Source organism: Solea senegalensis, linkage group LG17 (assembly GCF_019176455.1).
Source record: "Solea senegalensis isolate Sse05_10M linkage group LG17, IFAPA_SoseM_1, whole genome shotgun sequence".
Classification (NCBI taxonomy): domain Eukaryota; kingdom Metazoa; phylum Chordata; class Actinopteri; order Pleuronectiformes; family Soleidae; genus Solea; species Solea senegalensis.
Genome location: NC_058037.1, coordinates 17,457,054 through 17,484,924, shown reverse-complemented (window position 1 = coordinate 17,484,924; position 27,871 = coordinate 17,457,054). Strand labels below are relative to the sequence as shown.

General features: G+C 42.8%; 1 protein-coding gene across 21 annotated transcripts in view; it reads left to right on the top strand.

The window, feature by feature from the left end:
- Nucleotides 1-27,871, top strand: part of ptprk (protein tyrosine phosphatase receptor type K) — a 112,267-nt gene that overhangs the window by 7,643 nt on the left and 76,753 nt on the right. For 20 of the 21 annotated variants that reach the window (XM_044048707.1, XM_044048705.1, XM_044048703.1 and 17 more), the window contains exon 2: nucleotides 451-474. The exons of the other annotated variant lie outside the window; for it this stretch is intronic. In XM_044048707.1, the coding sequence (XP_043904642.1) occupies nucleotides 451-474 (24 nt within the window). The remainder of the gene's footprint in view (nucleotides 1-450; nucleotides 475-27,871) is intronic. 21 annotated transcript variants of the gene reach the window in all.

The window sequence follows — 27,871 nt, the reverse complement described above, 5'->3', positions numbered from 1 at the left end:
AATCCTGCACTTTTAACTTTTCACGGAGATTTAGTTTCCTTCGGTTAGACAGATATCGTGATGTATCGCTATATTGATTATCACAGAATCGTTGTATCGTGATGTTATTGTGTATCGCGAGCCATCCTATCGTGAGGCACCCTGTGATTCCAACACCTATTTACATCGTAAACAGATTGATAATATCAGATGTCTTCAGAGACGCTGTGGTCACGTGGACACATTTATTTTGTTTCCAGAACAAAAGTGTAGGTTCAGCACCGAGAACATGCAGCTGGTTGCAGTGTTATTTTACTTGTGATAACACACACACACACACACACGTCGCCTCTCTCTTTCTTACTCATTGTGTACATGTGCTGGTCTGTGTGTGTGCGTGCGTGCGTGCGTGCGTGCTTTCTAATCTAATTCTGTCTTATTATTCTTTGCTTTTGCTCCTGTTGGACGCAGCTCACATGGGGCGCGCTGAGAAGGGTGAGTTGAAACTGGCCGGCCAAGAGCTGAGCCCTAATCTGTCTCCGTCGTCATCATCAGCATCACTATCACTATCATAGTGTCATCGTAATTAACATCACACCTTGTTAGTGTGCAGACATCCCACCTTTAGACTTCACTCTTGACTTTATTAGAGCATTGTAGTGCTTGAATGTCACTCTTACTATTTCATCTAATAAGGAAATCGTTTCACCTCTTTTCGTCTGCACCCATTTTGTGTCTCGCTCGTGGCAAACTTTTTTCTTTTTTTTGGATTCAATTAAATATTTGAAGCGTGGTTGTACTGGTTTGTTGTTGCCTGTCTGTGCGACATTGCCAGCCCCGGTTGGCAGTTAATCCATTTGCCATTTGTCTGTGTGTGTTTCTCATGCCGTCTCTGTCTGTCTGTGTGCAGTCAGACAGCTGTCGGGAGGTTTGAAGTTTTTCAGGTGCTGTTTGTTTAGCTGAGCCTGGTCTTTAATAAAAAGGACCCGAAAAGCAGCTGAACTCTTCTTCTCTTCTCTTCTCTTCTCTTCTCTTCTCTTCTCTTCTCTTCTCTTCTCTTCTCTTCTCTACACACACACACACACACACACACACACACACAAACACTTGGTTGTTAATGAGGGACTCATTGTGTGTGTGTATTTGTCGTAAAAGTGACAGGTTAGTAAAAAAATGCACCGCAGACGCCTCACACAGCAGTGACAGACAGACAGATCACTGAGTAAGTGTAGTGTATCCCACAAGGCTTTGCTGGGGGAAAAAAACCCTGCAATTGCAGTGTTTGTACTTAATTTTCAAATATCAAAGGAAAGGAAAAACCCCACTTATTTTGTTAATTCATTTCATTATCCACAAGGTCTCACTCTGGTTAATCGTTGAAAACTGAAAGAAAGTGTCTGTTTTTGTTGCCTCTACTTTTTTTCTTTTAATTATTATTCAGGATAAATAGAAATGAAGGTGGAAGGAGACGTTCTTGAAAATGGAAATGAAAAAATACAGTAAAGCCTTTTGAAAGTTCGAAAGCGACAGTTTGGAATAGCTTTTAAAGGGTCGGCTCAAATTTTGTTTATGACGCTGCAAATTTCAAAATCAGACCTGGATTGAAACACCGTAGAAAGCCAAGTCTGTATTTCTGTGGTGAAAGGTTGAAGAGCCAGCATTTCAACATTATCTAGTGATCTTCACCTCATAGTCACACGTTTGCCCCTAACAATCATAGAAGTTGCCCACATTTGAACCACAAAATCATGAAATAAATGTTTAATGACTGGAATATGAGGCAACCGGCAGACTCACTATAAACATATTCAGTTCTACAAAGTAAAGTAGTGAAAAAGTAGTTATTTTCTTGATTACAATGCTAAATATATCAGATGTACTCCTGATAAATGTTCACTTTTTTCCAAAACATATATATTTCCCATTAATAACGTAAAAGCTCATTTCTACTGTTCTTATCGGATGATTAATATTTAATTTTATAAGTCTTTTTTTCCCCCTGACAATGTGGCCATTAAAACCTGCAGGAAACCTAATTAACACTATTAAGATTAGCATTGGCTTTAATGCATTTGACACACAGCAAGGTCACAAGAGGTGAGAAGAGCAAATGCCTCACAGTAAATCGTGTTTGGCCTTCGTCTGCATGTTTACCAGGTGCTTGATAATAGCTGGCCAAGCATGCTGGGGAATTCTGCGGGTGACTCAGCCAGTGCCCGGCCAGAGACGCCTCCTCAACTTATCACCGGCTTAACAAAGTCCAAAAACTCACAATATGAGGAGAATTTCACTAAGGAGACTATACTTTCAGAAGTAATAGTAGTATTTATAGAAAACATTGACATTAAAGAACCTCCGTGTGCCTTAGTGAAAAAACATGAAACCAAAACCAATTATTTTCAGGTGAAAACCAGTGTATGTGGATAAGAATGTTGTTTGTTTATCCAGGTGTTAAGTTCACAGTTTAAAGTATTGAAATTGTTCATGTGGTAATAACAATCGGCATATCTTCTGCCTCTGTGGTCAAACACCAGCTACTGCATTCGTTAGTCTCAGTCTTTGTCGGATCACGCAACTCTCCCTCACTTAAAATTTTCAAATGGATTAAATATAAATTCACACAGAGCTATTGCAGTTTCCCGACTAGATTTGGCTGGTCATGAAAAGAGATTTTCACACAACTGTAGCTCCAAAATGTCTCTCTAACCTTAGAAAATATCATTTTACTTTTAAAACATTACATTAATGCTCTTTTTATTTATTATAACCACAAAATATACAGCCTAGAAGCACCACAGACATTTTAAATGATTTAAAAAGGTTGTCCCGCAGAGGGTGCTGTGATAGATAACAGTGATGTTTTCTATCTGTTTCCAGATGACAATGATGGATACAAGCAAACTAAAATCTAAATTTAACGGTTAAGTCTCACATGATTGAAATAGTCTTGTGAGATTTGTTCAGAGTGATATGGGAAATTACATATATCAAAACATCGATTTAAGGATTCTATGAATTCATATCGGGCCAAATAAACATCGATTTTTAAAAAAAATTTTTTTAAATCCAGCCCGAGTGATGTATCAAACTGAACCACACAGTGGAAACTGAGCTTTTGTGTAAGCCTTCAGGTGGAGTGGATGCCGGTGAACACGTCTGTAGCTGTGGGCAGTGACTTACATTAGTACAGTGAAGAAGACATCTGTCATGAAGCTACAGCACACACACACACACACACACACACACACACACACACACACTCGCCATGAGCAATTCATGAGCAGTAAACCAACGAGTCCCCATCCCTGATCTCTTTGTGTAGCCCCATGATCAAATCCCTGAGGACACTCTGCCGCAGTCACTTTCAGCCGTACATGTATGTGTATACGCTTGTATGAAAAAGACAAGGACACTATTTTTAACCCTCCTTACGTTCCCTTCTGATAACTCTCATCGGCTCTCTAAGCTGATTTCACTTTCAAGAGCAGCGTAAGCTTTCGAGATATATAAAACCCTCTGAATGTGTGTGTGTGTGAGAGGGAGAATCAGGAGCTTACAGACAGATGACCGCTCCATTAAGATTATCATCTCCATCCCGCACTATGTATCTTCACATCACCACCATGCTGGTCCTCTGTGTGTGTGTGTGTGTGTGAGATTTAAATCTTCTGGCAGATATTCCTAAGTTATCTCTCTCCCTCTAAATGGTGTTACACAGTGTTCATCTATGTGTCCGTCTGCTGTCATAATCTGTGTCCTTGTCTCTGTCCCACGGCCTTTCTCTCTCTCTCTGTGTGTGTGTGTGTGTGTGTGTGTGTGTGTGTGTGTGTGTCCCTTCTGTCTGCCGATGACGAGATGAGTGCAGACACATGGTCAGTCTGACACGCGTACGCACCTACAGTCAATCACTCTTAACGGACAGACTGCGTGTGGGAGTTCAGAGACAGACATTTGAATGTCGAGCATCTGTTTGTCCGTCGGGGCTTTTTTTCTGTTAGCCCGTCGCAGCCGCCATCTCTGAGACCAAGTCAAAGATTAGAAGGTTAGTCCAGTGACATGTTTCACACAGACACTTAAGTCTATCTAAGTGGAAAAAATATTGGTTTGCTCCAAATAAAAGGCAGAAAGTGTTAAAATATCACAAACTCCATTATCGACCGATACTAGTCCGATATGGTCATTTTAAATCATTCATGACTCTGTTAACACATTTGTGCTGAGTCGTTTCCAAAAGACCCAATTCTCCATCTGTGTAATAAATACTGTTGTTACTCAGCCCAAACATGACTAGCTAAACATGACTCAGCTAAAAGGCCTTTTGCAGATTTTTATTTACATTTTCACAGTCTGTGCATAGTCAAGAATTTATCGGATTTTGTATTTTTATCTGATATTCGATCCAGTGATGTTGACCAGTACCGGACCGATATCAATACTGACCGATATCGATTCCCATCCATACCAAAGATTGTGAAAGAAATATAAAAAAATAATCACTTTTTCATAAATTGATATTGAGATGTCTTAGTTTTTGGGTACATCTCCTCCCTATCATGATTTAATTTAATTTAAATAGAATAGATGGGTTTAAAATCTACAGTAGTTGATGTTAGAAGATTAAGCAAAAGTCTGAGTTATTCAGAACGAGCACTATCTTAAAGTTACAGCACTTCTGCTGCAGAATGCTCCCCCTTTGTGATACTTAATGGAAAATAAAAAGACTATCTTGTTGAAAGTACACACTAACTCAAGGCCTCATATTACTTTATTTAAATGCATTTTTTCGTGTTCCACGTTTCCCTTTGGAGAAGACACTTGAAATGTGAGAATAGTTTTTCAAGACAGACTTGGGAACATTTTAGAACCTCTTTCTTTTTTCTGTTTCCCATCGTGGATTTGAACGCAAACGTTAAAACCATTAAGAGAAGGTCACAAATGATGTGTAGCCTTTTAAGTTGGATTTCAATGCGTTCATGGACAGAAATAATAGTTTTTTTTCCCACGGTTTCAATATATTCTGTAGGTTCTGAACACCTACTGAGACCATAACTCCCCAGGGCCCTTGAGTTTTTAAGTGAGCACCTCTGAGGTAAATGCCCGTGTGAATCCCTGCTGCTGCTGCTGCTGCTGCTGCTGCTGCTGCTGCTGCTGCGACGACGACTGAACTACAGAGTTGTCTGAACAGTGCAAACAGCGTGTCCTTCCCACTGGATGTGATAAGAAAACAGTGCAGCGGGAGAAATTCCCAACGGACGCAGAGCAACACGTGAACCAAGAGAAAACACCAAAATTGGACATGCGGTGTTTTCTTTGGGAGGTGTTTTATGTGGACGTGTAATTCTTAAAGCTGATACTCGAAACTCACACACACGCACAAGACTGTGTGTGTGTGTGTTGACGCTGTGCAGACTACGCCGTGTCTGGTGGAGCCGAGCGAAATCGGTCATTTTAGTCAAACAAACTCTATACCTTTCCCCTCCCCTCTCCAAATATGACTCCCTCCTTTTCTCTCCAGTGCAGAAGTTGTTTTATCTCACTCCCCCTCTTCTTCTCGCCCCCATTCCTTCCCTTGGAATTTATGGCCCACTAACCTAAACAAAGCAACACAACGTTTATCAAACCCTCCCCCCCTTTTCATGTACTCCCCCCACCGCCTCCCTCCTCCACCTTCTCCTCCCTAAACTCCCCACATACTCTGCCACTTCTCAACTCTTCTCCCTCCCTCTCACCTCCTCCCCTCTCTTGTTTCTCCGGTTTCCATGTTGCCCCCACAACAAGAGCAAGGGTGGGATTTTGTGTTCCCAAGGCGGAAAAACTTTAACTGAACTATGTTCAAGAAGTTCATAACAAGATATTGCTGAGCTGCAATTACAGTTTTTTACTAATTTAAATGTTGAAGAAATCAAACTAGTTGGCGACAGCCGTAGTGTTACTGCCATCAGAGGTTAAAGGAACATGTCAGAGCGGCAAATAACGATCATTTTCACGACTTGATTCATCTGAAGAAAATACCCACTCCGCTTCTAAAAGCCCAAAGTTGTGTCTTCAGATTGTTACTCTCCTCCAAACAAGAGCCGAAAACTCAAGGATACATTGTTTACAAAGATGTTAAACAGAGGGAAAGGTTGACATTCTTTGCTCGAATGCTCACATCCAACAGTTTACAAATAACAACCTTTGGACCAAATTGGTCAAGGTCTCTCTGCCTCTTGCTGTCCCCTTTTTCTTTTTCTCCCTCTTGCCATCTCTTCTCTCTCTCTCTCTCTCTCTCACCCACTTCCAGGAATGCTTTTGTTAGTGTTTTCTCTGCTTTGTTTCAGCCAGATTTTACTCCTCTGACTCAGACACACACACACACACACACACACACACACACACACACACACACACACACACACACACACATGCACACACACATGCACACTCACACTCCCCCACCTTCCAAATATAAGCCTTTTGTAGAAGAAACTGTCTCTTTGTATTAAGTGTCCAGGTTAACTGTCGCTATGTCTATATTGGGGGGGAAAAGGTAAATTAAGTGTGTCTGTGTGTGTCGTCCTCATGTGCGTGTGTGTATGTGTGAGCCAAGCGTGCTGTCTTGTCGGAGTAACGGTTAGCAGACACAACGCTGCCTCCCCATGACATAAACTGTCTCTTTGGGTCAGCCTCTCACACACACACACACACACACACACACACACACACACACACACACACACACAGAGAGAGACTACCTGAGCACACAGCGTCTCTCTGTCTCGTATTGTTAGTCGCTCATTACAAAGGGAGCTACATGAAGTTAAGTAGAGGTTTGAACAGAACAACTGCACTTTGTTCTCTTTGTTCTCTCTTTCACACACACACACACACACACACACACACACACACACACACACACACAGAAAGACATGAAAACTGTGAAGACTCTCTTTGCCCGTTGTTCTTTAATCATGGTCATGTCTGCAGTACAGATTCATATTTTTCACAGAAAATTAGGCATTCTCTCTCTTTCTTCTCTTAGGTGCAGAAACACTTGATTTACCCTTGATTTATTTGGACATTGGTGTAAAATCCTTTCATTTCAAACATGAATGTTTTCAGTCGTTGGTGCAAAGTTGAATACTTAATTACAGGAATGTTAGGGGCTCCAACAACTGGACTTTCTGTGGCTATTAGGACATCGGGGCGGTCGTGATTTTCCTCGATCAGTGGCAAACCTTTTTATTGGCCATCGAAAATTAGTTTTTACACAGTCAAACGCAAGTGACTGACTGGCAGCAGTTTCACAAAACCTGTGAATCGTAAAAAAACTTGTGCATGAGTGTGGTGTGTTTTTTTTTGTTAAAATGGAATGACATAAGAAATTGTGTTGTGTTGCAAATTGTAGCTTTTACACGTCGCACACCTGGAAGAACAGAGCCGGGGATATCTTAGTGCAGGTGCAGCAGGTGATGTAGCCGTTATTAGCAGAAGCAAATGCATATCACTGTCAGCTCCCCCTTTAATTATGATGTTACAATCTTACACGCTGGGATTTATTTAGACTTGTAATAAATATTTAGGGGCTGTGTTGTAAGCGCTGCCCTGCCGACACGTAAACAGCATTTTCCCACCCCCAGTTGAAGTGGCTTTAGTAATCGCTATTTATAGCGTTAGTAATGTTAACCTTGAGCAGAGCACTTAACGTCTGACTGATCTGTCGGTGCCGCATCTGTGGCCCCCACCACCACCACCACCACCACCACCACCACCACCACCAGTAGAGGAGTGTGGTTACAGTAGAGCAGCTCCCATGTGGATGAACAGCAGCAAAGCAGCTTGTCTGCTCCACACAACTGTTCCCCGGACGAAAAAGGTTAAAGTCGAGCCATGAGCTCACTTCTCTCCCTCCCTGTCGTTTGCCCCTGTATCACACCTCCCCCCTCACACACCCACACACACACACACACATACCTCTAGATGGAGGGAGAGCGAGAGGAGAGTGAGTCAGCCACATGTGGTTTCGGTTAACCATGCACTCCCCTCAACGCTGGCCCCAAACTAACCACTTGTACTTGTACCATGGTCAAGTACATGTGTACAATATATCTTCCATCCTGTGTGTGCCACACTGCATTTACTTGTAAATCTGTATATATGTGTGTGTGTGTGTGGTGTGTGTGTGTTTGTCCCAGCCTGAGGCAGAGTGGAGGAGAACAGTGAATCAAGGTTAGTGGTCCAAGGAGAGCAGAAGAGATTGAAAGAGTGGGAGAGAGAGAGAGAGAGGCTTTAATCGAAGGAGCAGCAGTAGTGGCAGAGGGAGTGAAAAAGAGGAGACCCACGGAGTGAATTCACCTCAACTTGTCCGTGTTTGAACTACACCGTAATTGCTTTATCATAGCCGGTGCCGCCGATGTTAAGAGCCATCGGCGTTTGACGAGCTGACACAGGTCGTGACAGGGATTCGGTTTTGTCTAAGCCCATAGCCATTAGAGAGTCCGTCTAATAATAGCATATTGTCTATTCTACACACGCTGCACTTTATGACACATCGATAAGTCATAGTGGTAAACATGAAAACCAAGGGTCAAAATTTGGTGATTTATATTATATAAATTTGGCAAACATTGACATTTTAGTGAACAAACGAAGGCACTGCCAGTTTCACTACTTCATGTCAATTAATTGAGGTGGAACTTGTGCGGAGGTTACCTGGCAGAAGAAGAGGGAGTTTACAGCGGCACGTTAAGAGATGCTCCATCCACGTTTAATACATAGACTTTAAACACTTTGTTCTCTATGTTTTGAATAAACAGAGAAATCCTGCATTTTTAACTTTACACACGGACATTTTGTTTTCTTCAGTGAGACCGATATCGTCATGTATCGCTATATGATTTTGTCGTGATATTATTGGTATCGTGGCCCTTGTGATTCCCAACCCTAAATGAAAACATGTCTATTTTCTGCCAAATCATAATGTCATAGATAGTATAGTATAGGAAAGTTCTAAAAACACATACACAGCAGAGGGCGTGGCTAAGATCTATTTTGAATGCGTCTCGGCCCATTAGAACAAAGTAAAACTGTGATTTTATTTAGTTTTTTTGTGGTGAAAATGGAGGAAACAAGGTAACCTGTCCTCCAGACTCAAAATCCCACATCAGCAGCAGCCATTTTGTCTGTTACTGATTACCCCGTCACATCAAACCCTCCTCATTTCAGATAAATGTCTGTTTCCTGGCATGAAAATAACGGAGTGTGTGAAATAAACATGAGTTTGCAGATTGGTATGTTGTCGTCTTTGGTTGCACATCGTCAGCAGATTAGCTAAATTTATGTTTTTGGTGCGACGTATTACAAACTCGTGTTGCGGTTGAACATTGCACAAACCCCGTAACGCATGTAGAATGTTTTACATCAGGGTGGAAAACTTTCATCAAGAACACATTACATCAAATAAATATTTTACATTATGGTGAAAGGTACCAAAAGTGTGAAGCTGAGTTTTGGACATGTTGAATGTTTCTACTTGGCAAAAGTGAATATTTCATTCCAGAGCGTCAAAGAATTGACTCTGGAACAAGTCAATACAGGACATGTATAAAAGCTGAGAAAGGATTAACTGGATAAGAAACAAATCGTTTTTCCAGTGCTTAACGTTTGCGGGACGATCTTCAGGAAAGAGTTGAGGAAAGCTCCTCGACATGTAGCTCCCGTCTCGGGGGGATTCCTAAGAACATGAGTCATGTTAATTATATTTCCAGAGAAAATTCACAGCCCCACAACGTGTCCTAGAACAGCACAAACTATTTAGAAGCCCAAACGTCTTCTTTTTCATATATATACACATGACACTGTGAACAAAGAGCAGGTTTTTATGACGAGCACACTCTGCGACTGCTTAAGTGAATTGTAAATCATCTTTTCTCGGCTGCTGCAATATCAATTTAGTGTATTATTACGATGTAATGAAGCATGGTTCGATACAGTTAAGCTTAATTTATCCTGGGACCATGATGCCTGTTTTTTTTTGTATTTTTTAAACGAGACGCCGTCGCCATCCATTTCTATGTTTCCAGGGACGATTTGAAGTGCGTGTGCACAGAAATGCAATGATTTTATGATTTGAGCATGACGTGTGGCTGTTATACTAGTTGTCATGCACTGACATGATCACACCACTGTAAAAAGCTTGAGTGATAGTGTTTCTGTTTCGACACCACTGCTGTTTTCATGGCTGTTAAGTTTTTGCAAAGTTGCAATAAAATTCTACAGCCTGGCGAAATGTGAAGCCTCACACATTTAAACTGGCGTGGCTAAAAGATGATTTGATGCCTAAGTTGTGTTAAAAAGTTCTTTCTGTGTATGTATGTGTGTGTGTGTGTGTTGGTTTAACTGCTTAACATTTGCATTCAAACCCCGCTGTAAACGCGGATCTGAAAGCAGTTTGTTTTTGTAGCGTACGATAAGAAACTGTTTAGATGTGTGTTACCGGAGTGACACACAGACTCGGACTGTAATCCTTTTATGAAACGGAGGAGAATGAAATGATACGGAATAGAGGTGGGAAGAGGGGGAGGGGGGGGGGAGTGTGTGTGGGAGAAGGAGCGAGAGCTGTTTGAAGTGTGATAAGGAACTGTGCGAGAACAGCTCAGACCAGAGCAGACTGACACAACAAACACTTGCAGCTGCACTCTTTCATTCCCCACCTCCTCCTCCATATCAGCTGATAACAACAGAGGAGCGAGACAGAGGGAGGGAGTGAAAGTTATGCTCGTGTGATAGGATGCAGGGCTTGGATTTTCTTTGTCTGATGTTGCTCGGTGAGGCGAGTTTTTCCCTGCTCATAAATCCGTGCCACGTTTTGGATTCAATGCTCAGTGCTCACACACGGACCACAATGCACCGCTTACTTTTCCCATTCGGGGGCAAAGTTAAGTTTCACTTTAACCTGTATTTGAAAACAAAACATGAAAACATGCAAGTTGTTAACCTGCATTCATGGAGGCTTGAGAACTGGACTTTTGTTCTTTGGCCCCCCCCCGTCTGTGTTTGCACTGCTCACCGGCTGTAATCCCGTGCAGAGATTGGTAAAGTTTCTGCTCTGAAATCATTCTGTTTGTCTCTCAGGGGCCTGAGTCTGGCTCACATTCCTCAGATTTTGGCCAGAGCTGTTTAGATTTCACCAGGAAACAGGAGGGGGGAGGGGGAGGGGGGGGGAGGTTGAAATGACATCAGTCCTTTCAGTCACTTAGTTCTCCCGCATCACACATCACCCCTGAAATGAAAAGCTCACATGAATCACATGGATTCAGTTAAGTTGTAAGAGCCTTCTGTCGATTGATAGTGGGTTCATTTTCAAGATGGAAAACACAAATATACAAGGGGCGAACCAGAAAGGATGTAGGCTGAAACCAAAGCTTACCAGAAGTTAGATACTGATCTTATTTATACAAATCTTAGGAACACACAACACCTGTTTTCCTTGAAAACATCACGTTTGCTATGAAGAATTGGTCTCCATATACTTAATTACTTTGGTTTCCCTCAGAAAAGACAAGGTGCACTGTAACGTACAGTACAAAGGAGGATTTAGTTGCTCGATCACATGATGAAAGCTAAACCTCACTTCTCATTTGTCGCACATCCAGCAGCTTTCCGCGTCACGTGGAGCGACACAGGCCGCCTTTACATGTGTAATCAATCGTCATGCATAAGAATTTAATACAACCTCCTCTCTCGTCCTTCATCTCCGCTCATACTCCCTCTTTCTTCTCCTTCTCCTCCCTGCCTTTGCCTGTTCTGTTGCTCATTACGCCGATCACTCAACTTCCACTGACACGCACTAGTTACACCTCATTACTGACCACACGCGCACACACACACACACACTCAGCTTTCAGTCAGTTGAGCGCACATTACGGCCTAATGTGCTGTGGACGGACGTGGCCGCTCACTTGTGATTCTGTGTAAATGAGAAAGCGACTGCCCGGAACCACGATTTCATTTTAATGCCGTTGCGCCAAAGCGGACACCGTGTATTTGTCGTCCGTCATCATCAAAAGCAATTTTACAAAGTGAATCATGCTCACGAGTGCTGCAGAAGCCTAGTACATCAAGTGAGCCTCGTGTATTTAAATAACTATTATGAGGTTGTTTAAAACCTTTTATATGCTTGTATTTATGTGACCGCTTTTGTTAAAAGTCACTTTTTATTATCTATTAATTCTGTGTAAATGATTAATTTGGATAAACAAATGCTTGAGAAATACCTAAGTCCAGTGTGACACTTAACCCTTTGACACCTAAGCCTCAAAATGTCCAAATCTTACTTTTTTTTAACCATAAATGGGCCAGAAAATGTCCTGTGAGTAATTTTTCCAGAATAGCTTTCAATATTGGGCTATTATTTACTGCAGTAGTAGTAGTGTAGTAAGTAGTGTAATAACAATTTACAATGAAGAAAAACAAAAAGTTAATTTAGTTAAAACACCAGATTTTGAGGCCAAAAAAATGGAAATGATGTACAGGAGTTTTTTCCTACTGTTTCTTTTGCTGGTTACAAAGATGCTGATTCGCCGGCTTCCTGCAACAGTGCAGGTGAAGTGACTGTAATAACCCTATGTTGGCTTTGACGCACAACTTCTCAGCTTTCAGAAACGGTCGTAAATTTTGCTCAGTGTTTAAGGGTTAACCACAAAGAGAGATCAAGTTACACCTCTGATCAGATGGAACATCAAAATCATAGGTGGTTATTTTACCGTCACGTACGAGGAATGTTTTTAATAAAGTACACGACCTGTCCTGGATGCATTTTCCAGTCTTTGAAAGAAAACCTTACTACAGCTGCAGGATTTATCCCATAAAACATCCAATTAATGGTGACGATGAAACAAAACCCAGTCTGATAAGTCGTCGTAAGGATTTAAGTGTGTGTGTGTTCATGTGTGTGTGCGTGTGTGATAGATTTAGGTTTATTTCAGTAACTGAACGACATCAGTGTGTTTGTTCATTAGTAGATGATTCCACGTGTGCTCACCGGCCACGGGCCTGACAGGCAGGTCTTAATTAGTTGCCACGGTTACCAATGATGTGTCCTGACAGGAACTGTGGCGATGACAGAATCTCCTGCCTCGAAGCTGAGAGGCATGCTGGGATAGGCAGAGTGTCCACTCAGTTGTGTGTGTGTGTGTGTGTGTGTGTGTGTGCGTGTGTGTGCGGACATGTTTGCACGACTAACACTATCTATTCTCCCATCTTCTGCATTGACCTCCAGCCTAAATTAAGCTTTGTCCTTAACTTTAACCACTTTAACCTAACCGCAATGCAAATCTCAGCCCTGAACTTAACCAGTTCCTCAGAAATGAAGTTCTTGGTCTCCATGAGGGCGACTGGTCCTGACAAGTTGTTAAGCACAATGAAATACCGAAATGTATGCTTTCCCCCTGCGCCCAACTGCAGATGCCATTGAGTTTCTTCTGTAGTGAAAATGAACCTGCATACTCATGTCACAGCAGATGTAGATATACATATAATATAGACATATAACACAATATAGCAGCACTCCTGCCTTTGCAGCAATAAAACCCGGATTCGGGACCTGGTCGGAAAACAAGGGCTTTTTCTGCATGTTCTCCCCGTGTGTGCGTGGGTTTTCTCCGGGTTCTCCGGCTTCCCCCCACAGTCCAAAAACATGCAATATGGGGAGTATTAGGTATAATTGGACACTCTAAATTGACCATAGGTGTGAGAGAGTGAAGGTTCGACCCCGCCTATCGCCCTATGCCAGCTGAGATTGGCACAACACCCAGTGTCAAAGGGCAGCATCCTACCGTTTTTGTCATTTGCAATCAGGCTTTCCTTGTGTTGTGCCAATATCAGTCGACACCAGCATCTATGGTGTTGTGCTTCCTTAGTGTGAAAAATAAAGTGACTCCAGTCATCACTTTATTCTCCACCTCATCCCTCTTTTCCTCTCTTCATCCCCCGGGCGGGGGGGGGCTAGGCTGGAGGGCGTGGAGAGCGGCGGGCGTTATGAAAATGTTGAGACGACGTGTCACAACAGATCCAAGGAAGTGGAAGAAGTGAGGAAGTGATTTATGCAGCAGTTGGAAAGCGTGTTGTTTCGCCCTCGTGCCTGTGTCACGTAAGGGAAAACCGAGCAGAAAAGGGAGAGGCAGGAAAAATGAGCAGCTCGGTGTGATCTCTGGGTTTCCATCACTCGATTACCGCATGCGTTATGCATTCAGGGAATCTGAGCTGGTCTGATGACTTGACGGGATTGTGAACAGGAGAGGAGACAGTGTGGGAGGTTTGACCGTTCGCTGGAAGTCAACCCAGAGATGAATCTTAATGGTCGTCATTTAACCTTTGACACACACACACACACACACACACAGTACCAGTTTAGGATGAGGAATGGAGCGGAATGCCAAGTATATAAAGTAGAGAGTGTGTGTGTGTGTGTTTGGTAGTTTGTGTGCTTGTGTTGAGAGTTAGAGGACTGATTGGGGTCAATAGACACAATTTGCCTGTGAGAGCTTTGCAGAATCCACTCTACAGAGACTTTATACAAACTCGTACTGCACACAAACACAACGGAATATAATGTCCAGTTTTGACTTCAACCAGCAGAGCTGCTCCCGGTATTTATGAACTGGTTAAAGGGCTCACAACTAATGATGAAGTCATGTTTTGTCCACAAACCAAAGATTTCTTTGTGATATGGAGCAAAGAAACCAGAAAATATTCACATTTAAGAAGCTAAAAAAAAACTTCATTCACTGGCTGGACTGAAAGGGAGTGGTTGTTTGTGTTTGTGAGAGTTTATCAAGAGGAACTGCTCACACCTGTGTGAAGCCAGAAAGACAACAAACAGAAGACGGGATGTTGCCACGGTGTCTCAGTGTCGCACTGCTGTTGCTCACCCACCCACCTACAAAAAAAATCAAATATCAAATAAAAACCCTGACCCTTAAACTCACTGGAGAGCCAGAGGAAATGTATAACCGTTCCTTACTGATTATCACAGTAAAGTGTTGATTAATTTAGATTAGTTTTGCTCCCAAGTTTAAGGTGAAGCAACAAACACTGTGTTTGAAAGAGTTTGCACGTCTCTATGACATCTCACAGAAGCTTTGTCTATTATACGTCTACTGTCTGGCCTTAGTTTGAGCTCCAAAACTATCCAGAATATGCTGTTTCCTGCTTGTATTATGTAAATATCTGCTGTTTTCTCAGTCTTCCATGATAGTAAATTGCAGATTCTAAGACGGTGGTTTCTCAAACTCAACCCGAGCAAAGTCAGCCACAGACTTTTCACAGGAGACATATTTATTTATTCCCACTAAGATAATCTGCTCTCCCGTCATCCTCCGTTTCCTCACATATACTTCACACACTGGTATAGTAACATTAGATTAAGTTATTTGTTTAATTTTCCACTATTGCTTCATTGTTATCCCAACCTGCGATGTTACAGCAGGCGTTTCCCATCTGCAATCAAAGCTCGCTCAAATCAGTGTCGTCAGCGTGTTTGCGTGTGCGTGCCGAGATAAAGCCACAGCACGAAAACTCTGAGAGTTCATGTTATAATGAGAATAGCATTTTATAAAAATAAAAAACACTGTTCGCTGTGAAACTGTGGCGGGACAAATTAGACGTGGCAGGCCGCCAGAGTCTCTGTAATTAATGGCAAACACTGCTCACAAGAACAGTTTGGACCCATTTAATTCTAAGAGCAGGAGCAAAAAAAAAATAAATAATTAAAATAAAATTAAAAAACAAAAACAAGAAGATTAACTCTGTTTTGTTTTTGCTGAGTTAGACAGAAAAAAAACAATTTCAATGCTTTAAAGAGAGAATATTGTATGTGGAGAATAACACGCATGTGGAGGAACTGCTCAGTTGTGGCAACATGATGCCATTTGGTGGAATCTGCCATTTTTGTGTGTCCATCTGCTCTGACCCCCTGTTCAACTCCTCCAGCACTGATGCACATATGGACCACGCACACACACACGGGCAACAGCTGAGAGGAGCTGCCCACCCATCCTCCGACCTCCTTGATCCCTTCTCCTCCTCCCTGCAGAGCCTCAGGACTCATCCAGGTGTCCCCGCTCCTCCTCCTGTTCCCTTTCGTCTCCACTCGCTCTCTCCTCTGTCCTCTCCGTCTCAAGCGTGTCCTGCTGTGAAACGTTGGACCGGTGACAGTTTGCTCATATTCCGTGCGATAGCTCGGCAGAGGACGTTCAAAGCAAAGGAAATGATGGAAAGCAATGTTGTAATTTCATATACATGGCTAAAAGAAAAGGGTCCAAATTCTCTCTCATTTTTATCTGACAAACAAGGCAAATACACAAAGGCGTTCATTTAAAATCATGTAAAACTCAGAAAAGCTGCACTTTTTATTTGAAACATGATTGACACTAATAATGTACAATCACAAAAGTTCAAACAACGTCATTTGAGCCGCTCAGCAAGATTGTGTCGGCTTTGTGAGTTCAGACACTCATTTTTCAATTACGCTCTTTGAGTGTCATAGTTTCCACTCATTTCTGACGAAGCCGCGGTCTGTCTCAGTCTTTTAGCACGACGCACCGACTTCCTCCGCGCCGCTCACATGAATGTTTCGCTTTGTCTTAAGAAGGAGCCAAAGACGCAAAGGACGAGGGGGCGAGAAGAAATTGGTGGTGCAGGGAAAAAAGGGAATATAAGTGGAAACAAAGGGAAGAAGATAAGAAGGGTAGAGGGGACGGAGAGAGAAGAAAGAGAAAGAAATGAAGAAGCACCGAAGAAGAGAAAGAGGCTCCAGTTTTGTACAGGAGTGCACTTTCAGCTTCTGTAAAACCCACGAGCTCTGAATAGCGCTTATTAAGCAGGGACCGCGCGCATGTGTGTGTGTGTGTGACAGGGTGATATATTGAAACACACCTCTGTGGAACAGCTGCAATGATGAGACAGAGAGTAGGGAGTAAGAGGTGTCGTCTACCCCACACACACACACACACACACACACACACACACACACACAGACACACACAGAGCTGAGCCAAGTCCTTTATTGTATTACTGAGGCCAGCTTGTGTCAGAGGGAGAGAGGGGAAGGGAAAGAATAGAAGGGGAGAGAGATGAATTTGTTGTGACTGCTCTGGTGGACTCAGCTTTTTAATGTAGCTCTTCCTCTCCTCTCCTCTCCTCTCACTCTGTGTTCTTATTATATTACACTGATTAAACTGATGCGGAGAAATTGACAGAAATTGGGAAAGACAAGAAAAAGAGCGAAAGAGAAAGGAAGCGAGACTCGAGGAAAACAACAACGACACAAGACGGGACGAGAGGGAGCAAGAGAAATGGAATGGGACCGCCATATATATTTAAATACATAAAAAAAGAGGGAGAGATTGAATAGATGAATGTGATTTATCTATAATGAAATCAGCCCCAGTCCATATAGAGGAATGTACTCCATTCAGCCTTTCTGCTGTAACAGAGATTTACTCATTTAATATTCCAAAGATCAGAGCGAGGAGATACACGCCGACGCTGTCCTGCGTATACTCCTATTTTAAAGACAAAGTTAAGACAGTGTTTCAGTAACAAGCCACAAAAATCTTTTAAATCTTCCCAAATACGTGAAACCGTCACATTCATGGAAAACACTTACCGTGCTTTAAAAGTGGGACAAAAAGTCTTAACTCATGTTATATTGTTGTAAATTGCATTTTTCATCGTTGTACAATTATGCAAAGTGATTCCTGAGGATAAACAATCAGCATTCGCGTTTTAAAAGCATCTTTAAACGCATCTTATCTGCATGTCGTTAAGATTCACACAAACGACAGCCACTCTCACCCTTCGGTCGCAACGAAACGCAACGTTGACGAATCGTTTCAACTCGGGCGAGTGAAACTAATCGTTTCAACACTTTTTGTGCGCTTTCGCATGATTCAAGTCGCCTCGGCCGGCACAAGTGATGTGGAATTTACACAGACTTTACATGGACTGTTAGTGTACATGCAATATACATTTGACCAAAGGAAATTGTCGTTACCTGTCGCAAAACCCCCAAACATTTACGTAGAAATAATTCTCTCCCGTCACTCGAAACCCACTTTTCGACTCGTGTGAAGACGTGTTCATGTGCGATGGTGATGTGTGTGTTTGTACGTCAATGTCTCTCTGGACTCGCGCTGAAAAAGAGTCGTTTGCTGTTTGTTCACGCAATCATACATGAACACTATGGAAATAAGGATCCTCCCGTGTGTGTGTGTGTGTGTGTGTGTGTAGGGTGGGGGGGGAATGCTCTCTCTCTTCCTACCTTTCATGTCCGTCCAGGCATGAAGCTATCCACTCCTCACACACTCTCCACTTACTGCCTCAGGCCAAACACACACACACACACACACTCTGACTTCACATTTCCCATGGCTACTTATTCGGTCCAAGAAAGCTGTTCCATACACTTCAAGTTGTTTGTTTGAATGGATTTTACGCGCCCCTGGCATCTGACACACACACACACACACACGTATAAATGCACATTTTAGGCCTCCGGTACGGACTTCTGCTCCAGTGAGTGTGGCGTATAATAACACACAACAACAACAACAACACACTCACATATACATATTGCACAGTGCTTGCATCTTTTTCCTATTGAAGCAGCAGCCATGACAAAGAGATGCTGTCCAAAAAAAAAACCCAGCAGCCAGATTGGTGCAGCTCACCTGCCAGGAACGCTCCACGGTCCAGTTATTCTGTAAATCTGTGTGTGTGCGTGTCGGTGTGTAACTTTCCTCAAACTGCATCTGTTGTAATGGCTCAACTTCTGAAAGCAGCATCTGTAATGTTTCACCCATCAGTTGTAAATCAAAGGACGGAGCCGTATCGGTTCAGCTGGTTGAGGGTTTTTTTGTGTGTGTGTGTGTGCGTGTGCACGGAGAGATGTGGGAAAATCACAGTCCATCTCAGGAGTTGTTTTTTTTAATAGACGTCGTCCTGATATTTGTTTGTTCTGAGAGGAAAATGTTTTGATCTCAAAAACAATCCCACGTCGAGGTTACAGTGGGCCGCTAATGCCGCTAAAGTGGGGAAACTGGTGTCGTCTTCTCTTTCATCACATCCATAAATTCCCTCTCTCTTCTTCTCTCTTCTCTGTCCGTGTTACTATCAGTTTCCTCGTCTCCTCTTTGTCGTCCCTGTCTCCCTCCCCCCCTTGCCTGGAGGACAGGAGGCAGAGAGAAGTGGACATTTAAAGGAGATGATCTCTCTCTCTCTCTCTCTCTCTCTCTCTCTCTCTTTGTATCTCACTCACTCTCAGCATTACAAAGCCCCTTGTCCACTTTGATTAGTTACATTAACATGAGCAAGAAAAAGGCTGCGCTCTGAAGAGTGTGTGTGTGTGTGTGTGTGTGTGTGTGTGTGTGTGTGTGTGTGTGTGTGTGTGTGTGTGTGTGTGTGTGTGTTCTCTTGTGTTTGTTAGGACCCTTTCTAGGCATAAACACTGACTTTGTCAGGACCATCAGTCCTTGTGGAGCCCAGAACCGGGCCCCTAATGAGGCAGAACTGTTATGGTAAAGGTTAGGATAAAGATGAGCTGTGCATGTCTACATGTCTGTAGTCAGCTGTGAGGACATTTTGGCCGCTCCTCACAACTTTAAAGAGCTTTGTTAGGGTTAAGACTTTTTTTAAAGGTTAATGTTAGGTTAAGTTTGGACATTTAGTTGTGGTAAGGGGCTTCCTCAATAAGACTTCTGTACAAGTGTGTGTGTGTGTGTAAGACACAGAGAGAGAGAGTTCTAGACACAAGTCAACAACCAAACAGAGCCGTGATTGTTGCGTCGTTGTGCAACAGCCAATGGTTTCCTTGTACGACAAACCAGAGAGAAACCAGCGTTTTCTGCCTGACCGCCATGAACGATGGCACTGACATGGAGTTGGAGGAGGAGGAGGAGGAGGGGGTGGTACAGGGATGAATGAGTGATCTAGAGGAGGACGAGGAAGGAAGGATGGAAGGAAAGACAGACATGGTTAAATAGATGAAGTAAATGAAAATGCGGCCGGCCCATACTTGTTTTTCCCATTATCAAGGTTCCAAACTGTCGCAGAGCAAACACAAACAGCGTTAATTACTTGGCAGACACCGAGGCATACGAGCCACAATGGGGAAAAAAAAAAAGCCTCTGGATGCATGTGCATGGACACAAAACAAAGACGTGACAGCTTGCGTGTGACAGAGACTCAAAGGACAGAGAGGACAGTGCTGTGGGAAAGTTCAGACGACGGAGGACAGCACTCGTGAGGACGGTTATAAACAGCTCGTCAGCTGTGACTTGGCCTGAACCGCGTGTGCGTGTGTGAAATATCTGATTTTTAATTCAAGCTTCAGTTAAATGTTGACCGTTTTATCTAATTAAAACAGCAATATATGAACAATATTTTTGCATCTCTAATGCAAGGAACTTAAACACGTGAATATGTAGTTTTAATTGGAATAAAACATGTGGAAAAAATGCTAATTTTAAATGGCCTTTTCCATCTTTTTTAGTCATTTTCTGTTTTCTTTCTAATGCACAATATTGGACTTTTTGCCCATATGTCTTTTCCTTTTACCCGACTGCACACGTCATTGAGTCTCTACTGTAGTGAAATTAACACAATATTTTTCATGCTCATGTCGCAGCAGATGTGGATATAAAATATCTTCACTGCGCAAAATAAATAGACATAAAACTACTGTCGTCTATCTTGTTTGCCAATATCCGATCATACATTTTAAAGCCAATATCTGCTGATACCAATATCGTGGCGATAATATCGTGCATCCTTATTGCTAATACACAATGGTGTTACAGTGTCCTCGCGTCCCCATTTAAAGTCAGTTGGTGCTTAATCTCACCAGGATTTGATTAAGTGCACGGCCTCAGTGAGGAAATAGCAACGACAGCGTCAGATAAACTTACTGCACATAAACCACCGCTACATTTTTTAGGTGTTTAAACCCAATCACGGCCTTTTCACTTCACTGTGAAAACTTTAAAAGTTCCACGTTCTTCACATTTTTTATGTCATGGGTTTAATCGCGACGCTTCATTAATCAGCTGCGCGAAACACAAATCAATTGTGGGAGACTGCAGCCAGTGCAACAACAGAACAGACTTGTTAAGTAATTAAATTGAATCAATTTACTGTAATTGACAAACTGCTCATGAATCCATTTGTTAATTTGACGATGCGTCTGAGAGAGTTGAGTTTTTTTTCTTTCTTTCCACACAATGAATCTTATCATTTGTTTTGGTGATCAGTGCTTGCTTTCATGATTTATACTCTTTTAACTGCGCGTCCTCCCATTCACCATATTTTAAGCCCAAAAGAAAGAAAGAAAGAAATGAAGTAGATGTTTGCACTGCTGATGCGTCTCACAGTAAAACAACCATTGTTCACCGGCTGCAGACCAAACGCTCAGTGTCAGCGTCAAAATGCCTTCACCTCTGATCTTCCCAGAGGAGAACGTGCTAGAATTTACATTTATCCAGAAAGGTCAGTAAATTAAACTCAACATCAAGTTATTGCTCCCTTGACAGTGATTTTTCAATCAAGGTCAGATTTGTCGCAGTAAATGTTCCCACCTGAGGACGAAACAGGACATGTATTGAACTGCGTGCTAATATTTGTGTGCGAGGGTTTCGTCGCGCTGCGTTCGTGTCCAGATCTTGGGTCACGGTCGTCCGTGTTTACTTCAGTGATGTTCTCCTCTGTTTCTGTTCCCATGACTTTGACATTAAATGGTCCAGCGTCGCAGTGCAGGTCCATGTTTGAGTCTTAAGCCCTGGAGCGATAGGCCACAGCCTCTCACACTGTGCACACACACGCACACACACACACGTTGCTCATGTAATGGACATTTTAGGGTCAGCTACTTGGCAACAATCCCTAAGGAAGTGTTTTGTTTATCTTGGCATTTCTTTTTCGACTACACTTAAGTCTGCCCCACACGAGAGGATGTTCTAATCGGACTTATTTTATTATTAAAAACGTGGGGGCCCACGCACAGACACAACAACAAACTTTGTGGCCGCCTTTCGACGTTTTGATCCAGAGAAAGCACAGACGAGGCGATCCAGTCGAGACGCGGGACCACACACTTTGCGTTTAATCAAACAATTTCAGGGCGGAGAATCCAGGGATTTGGGATCTCACAGAAACAGAAACAATTTAGCGCGACTTCAGAATATAAGTGTCGGTGCATAGTACGCAGACAGCGTTACCATGTGATGAGAGGAGAGTATGTAACTCAAATGCCAAAGAGAAACCGGATAGACGAATCTGGACGCTTTCAAAGAAGGCGGCAATGTCTTCAAGTTATCCTGTAATGAAATAACCCATTCCCACAGTGGAAATCTATGTAGTCTGTATTAACTCCTGGGTCAAATGATTCTGCTATGTACACAGGTTTTTAGCTGCTTTTGTCTCCGATCTGCGTCAGTGGGAAACAGAAAATGTCTCCTTCTCTCTGCTTCAGTTTTGGCAGCGACGTAAGAGCCAAGACACACATTTGTCTTCCAGCTGTTAGCATAGCTGTTGTCCATGAATGTTTCTTTCTAACACGCCATATTTTTAATAATTTCACTTTACTCCATTTTATTAGCACCTTAAAATCTTTTCACTCACAGTTTGAGTTTGAACAAAAGAGGGTAACCTGAGCCAACCGACTCATTTTGGGTTTTTTTCGCGTGTATCTGTGATGCCACTTTTCATGCAGAAAAAAAAACACCACAGGGAAGACACTTGCAAAGGGAATGGTGGAAATATAACTCTGGATACACCTGCTAATTTCATGGTGAAATTGGCTTTAAATATCCAAAATAAACACTAAACCAACACTTCTTGTGTAAGTTGTCCATTTAAATGAACAGCGGTGTTGTCGCGACTTAGGGAAACAGTCACCAAACACAAATCTTTAACACAGACCTTGCCGTGCGCAGAGCAGCGTCAAGGACGGGCACACGCACACATTTTTGTTTTGGTTTTTTGACATTTCCAACAAACACTTCCAGAAAGTGTCACATTCATGCATCATTGTCCCTAAATCAACGTTCACACTCGCCGACAAGGTCGGGAAACATTTTGCTGCTTGCAAGAGTCGGTGTTTACTGTCAGCTGCAGCAAACAAGGATCATATCTGTTCTACTCTTACAATAACACAAGTGCATCATCTACCCACTTTGCCTTGCACATGATTCCAACCCGGCACCATTGTTTCTGGAAAAATACATTGGGTTTTTTTTGGTGGGGTGTCGGCTGTGGCTTTAGGCAGTGACAGGGAATGTGACTAATCAGCGAAGGAGTAAGGGGATTTCTGGAACTGTTTTCAGTCAGTTTTCTTAAAAAAACTGTCAACCTTTCACAAGACACAGCTACTCCAGTGAAGACTGAGCAAGGAGTCACTCATTCACAAAAAATAAGTGACCTATTTGCACATTAAATAGTAATAATCGTGAACCAGCAAGCAACAAAGGTTTGCACAGTACTAACCCTTTTCTTACTGTATTGAATGCAAAGATGTTTTATTCCTTTATTCAGAGGCTGACACCATTCTAGTGACCCACAGTTCACTCAGTACTGCTCACAAGTGCTTGGTACTCAACACTTGAGATGAAGCCAGTGATTATGATGTGTGTGTGTGAGTGTGTGGGGATTTTAACCAGCAACCCTGCGGCCATGTCTCTGACCACTAAGCCAAAAGTGGCCCATATTTTTGTCTGTTGACCTCAATATGTGTAGACAGAGCTAATGACACAAGGGGAATGGACACGTTTAACAATGGTGTGTGGTGTCTAAGAGTATGTGTGCGTGTGCCCGAGGCAGTCCTCTGTAACCTCAATGTGAGTCAGAAACTGGTTCCACTCATTTCCTTCTCAGCTTTGCCATTTAACAATGGTTACACACACACACACATACACATACCGTTTCTGTCAGACCACTCCCCTGTAGGTAAGTGGCCTCTCATCAGCCACTCCCATCAGCCACTCCTTAGCTCCAAGTCACACATTCTGAAAGAGAAACATGATCGTTTGTATAACGAGACGGAGGAGAATTAACATTCCCCCAAACGACGACCCTCTCAAACATCTTAAATTTTCCTTACCATTGAATTCACTCGAGGACACGCACACGTGCGAACACAATGTTTCTCCATTTCTGTCTTTGACGCTCGCACACCTCGTCAGTCTCTGTGTGACACGCGTTCATATAAAGTATTTCCCTGTTGTAAAGTGTAATAACAGCTGTCCTCGGGCCTGTTACAGCTGTCGTAAAGAGACATCAACTCCCAAAACTCATTTGCCACACACACACACATCGAGGACCTGGAGGGAGAAAGAGTGGAGGTCTTGGTGGCCCTGTCTTTCTTATTTTTTCTCTGTGTTTTTCTCTCATTTTACAGCTGGAGGTGTGTACAAACACACACACACGCACACACACACACAAATATCCATGCCTTCGCTGCAGCATGTGCTGTTTCCAGTCTGCAGGAGGAGAAAGTAGTCGTGTGTTCACATTCCTTTCCGTTTCCCGTTTGCTGTACTTGGAAGAAAGAAATAGCCGCTGTGATTAAAACATGAGGGATGCACACTGCACACTGAGGGAAAACTCAGGGATGATTGTGATGTACAGTATGATGACATGAGCAGATGAAGACTCGTTTCCCTTCCAGCGCACCTCTGCACAGGCATGGACTGCTAAACAAATTGAAGTCAGAGCTTCTCGTGTCTCTCAGGGACTTTAAAGTTCCAGCCTTTATGCACGGCTGCTTAGTGTTGACTAACCAAGTTTTGCTGATCTCGCCATATTATTCAGTGAGTAAAGAAACAGGCGTCCTGTGGAGAACTGGGAACGAGGAAATGTTGCTTCTTCGTGTCGCTACAAGTACATGCAAGCGGGTCAAAGGTTTAAACCGGGAAGTTTAACTCAGGACAAGAACGTTGGCTCAGGATAATCTCATAGAAGGTCCTTTAAAGAGACTTTGGTGCCTCATTGAATTGAAATGCAGGACGCTAGTGGCACCGGGTTTTCCAACATGGTTTTGGATTGCTTTTGTTTTGTTTTAGAAAGAGATTTTCACTGAGCTCATGCTGCAAAACAGCGTGCGGTCGCAGAAGAATATCACAAAGTTTGTGCAGACGATACAGGAGATTTTACTCAAAGTCTAACATTGATTTGATATTGGACGTTTCAAATGATATGAATTGGAAGATTTCTTAACCCAGCTCCAGTTGTTGCACTTTAAAAATTTAAGCCTAATAGAGACCTCTTCACTTGGAGCCCCAGGCAATTGTGTGGTTTGCTGAACGTTAAGAGAGCAAACAGTTTAGCCTCATTATCTAAACAATGACAGCAAGCACTGAAGGTCATAGATGAACCAGAAAACCAATAACATTAGCTTAAAGAGAAGTCTCTAAAATGTCAACATAATGTTCGGCGCTAGCTCCAAATGAAAGCTTGGGCATCCAGTGATGAACGTGTACTGTAATTGGTTTGGGTTAGCGTTACTGTTTGCTTTATAGATGCGGTAATGAGTTTAGTTTAGCTGCAGTTTTTGTTTAAAAACGGCATGTAAACATCTGTCTGCTGTGCCCAGATGTTCAGCAACAAACCGGATGTTAGACGCAGTGTTAAAGGAGAACCACGGAAATAACATACACACCTGTCTTTACAAGTGTAGACAGACATGCTGGTGTTCATGCGGCTGTACATATAGTTTAATGTAGTTCATACATACATGGTTTTGACATCACACCTGTACTCTTGTTCTCTGCTGTTGTTGTCGTCGTTGCTGACGCTCAGTACTACACTGACAGGAAACAATAGATGCGTAATGTATGTTTAGCTCTGCAGATGGCCTCAGAAGTGGGAGCTTTGGTTGTTATTCCCTCATGTGTGCTATTCCCTTTGTTTGGGCCTCTATGATTTCCACTGCTGTGTATTGCGGCCGCTTCTTCTGTGAAAAGTAAATTTCCTCCAGGACAGTAAATGCTATCATTAGGTATCTTTTTGTTGTTCGACAGAACTGTGTCACAACCGCAGATAAAAGAGCTCCTTTGACACATTTTCCTTTTTCTTCCTCTTCCTCTGATATTTCTTTTTTCATGTTTGATTTTTATTGGTTTAAGAAGTCCTGCAAAAACATTTTTTTATTATTATTTTCGGGTGCCTTTTCTTCTTTGAAGTTATATATTTTATGTTTTTTAATGTGTGTTCATGCCTTTATCTGTCTCCGCTCACCGTCTCTTCAGCGTTATAGTGCTGTTTCAGGTTCCTCTTTGTGTGCCATTATGGAGCGCTGCTTTTTTGTCTGACAAGCTGAACAACTGAAGTGCTTCTGCTGCACAAACACGGGATAGACTAAATCCAAACCCGCCAGTCGTTCAGTCATTAAATCAGCCAGTCAGCCTTTGAACCAGCTTGCTGGACAATTGGACAAGTCATCCAGGCAGTTCAGTGTGTCACCAGCCACTGTGCTGACTTGCTAAGCCACCTTCTTCACATTTAACCTTCTTATAGGTTCTCAAATGGGATTTTTTTTTTCTTTTTCTTAACTCTCAGTTGGGATTCCTCCTCTTCCTCAGTCTCACACTGTACTTGCCTCTTCCCCGCCTCTGCCAACCATATTCTCACTTTCAATCTTCTTGCCTTTTTGTTTCCCCTAATTTCACCTCTTCCCTCTGTTCTCCATCTGGCCTCACTTCCCTTGTGTGTCTGTCCGTGTGTGTGCACATCTGTGGGGGTTAGCGCTTAATGTGTGTTTGTTCTGCTCTTATCTCGGCCACACCAGACCTGCTTTTGAGTCCAAACCCTCAGCTGTGCCGTGATTGGCGCAGGAGCAAAGTACCGCCTGTCTGCGCTGTGATTGGCCCATTCAAATCCTCTACAATGGATGTAGCAGGGTGTTTTTTTGTTTTTTTTTATCCTAGTTATCCATCAACACTGTAAAGAAGCATTATTGGTATTCAGGGGTCAGTGCGTTCAGGTGCAGGCGTTGCTCACCGACCGCCTGAGGCTCTTTCTGACTAAAATTAGAATTTTGAACCTGAGTCAACCTGCTAAACAGGGCAATAAACACCATTACCGCAATCACTAGTGGTTGTTCTGCCCTGTGGTGCTGTTTTTCACCCCCTACTGTATGTGTGAATTGTGACGTCATGAGTGCAACCACACACAAAACAACACACCTACATTTTACTTTCTAGCACAATGTCACAAGGTAGTGTTGCTCACATTCCCGACATTGTTGGACTGATAAGGAAGGAAAGGGAAGTAAAAGAATTCTGCATGTTCCGTCTCGCTTTCCCACCAATTCTGATCAAAGCTGCAGCCGGTGGACACCTGCACGCGCCGCGTTCATTTGAATCAGGAGTGGATGTCGATTAAACACTTTTCCCAAAAAACCCAAACACTTTTTTTGACCTGTGCGACTGGGGTACAGCACTTACTTTGACCCCGTTCTGTCCAGTATTGATCCAGTGGATCAGACGTTGAGCGTGTACAGTGAAAGCCCTGGAATCGTGTTGCTTACACATTATGAATAACACATCAGTCACATAATCTTAGAATTCCTGGCGAGGAGATCGCCAATAAAATATTAACGACTCCCTGGATTTTTCCCACTTTGAGTCACATTGTGGTTAAAGTTTTTACAGGCTGAGAGTCTGTCGTGAGTCAGCCAGTCAGCATTTTTGAGGTCAAGTGTGCGGTGAAGGATGGCGAGAAGCAGCCAGTTGAGACTTGTTGTTTCGGGATTTTACTTAAAAGAAGGAGAGGAAAAAAAACAAAAAAACAGCTGTGCTCTCAGTTCAGAGCCAAGTACCGTCTAAGGGCTCAATAATTACTCCCCCCTGACTCATTCAAAATG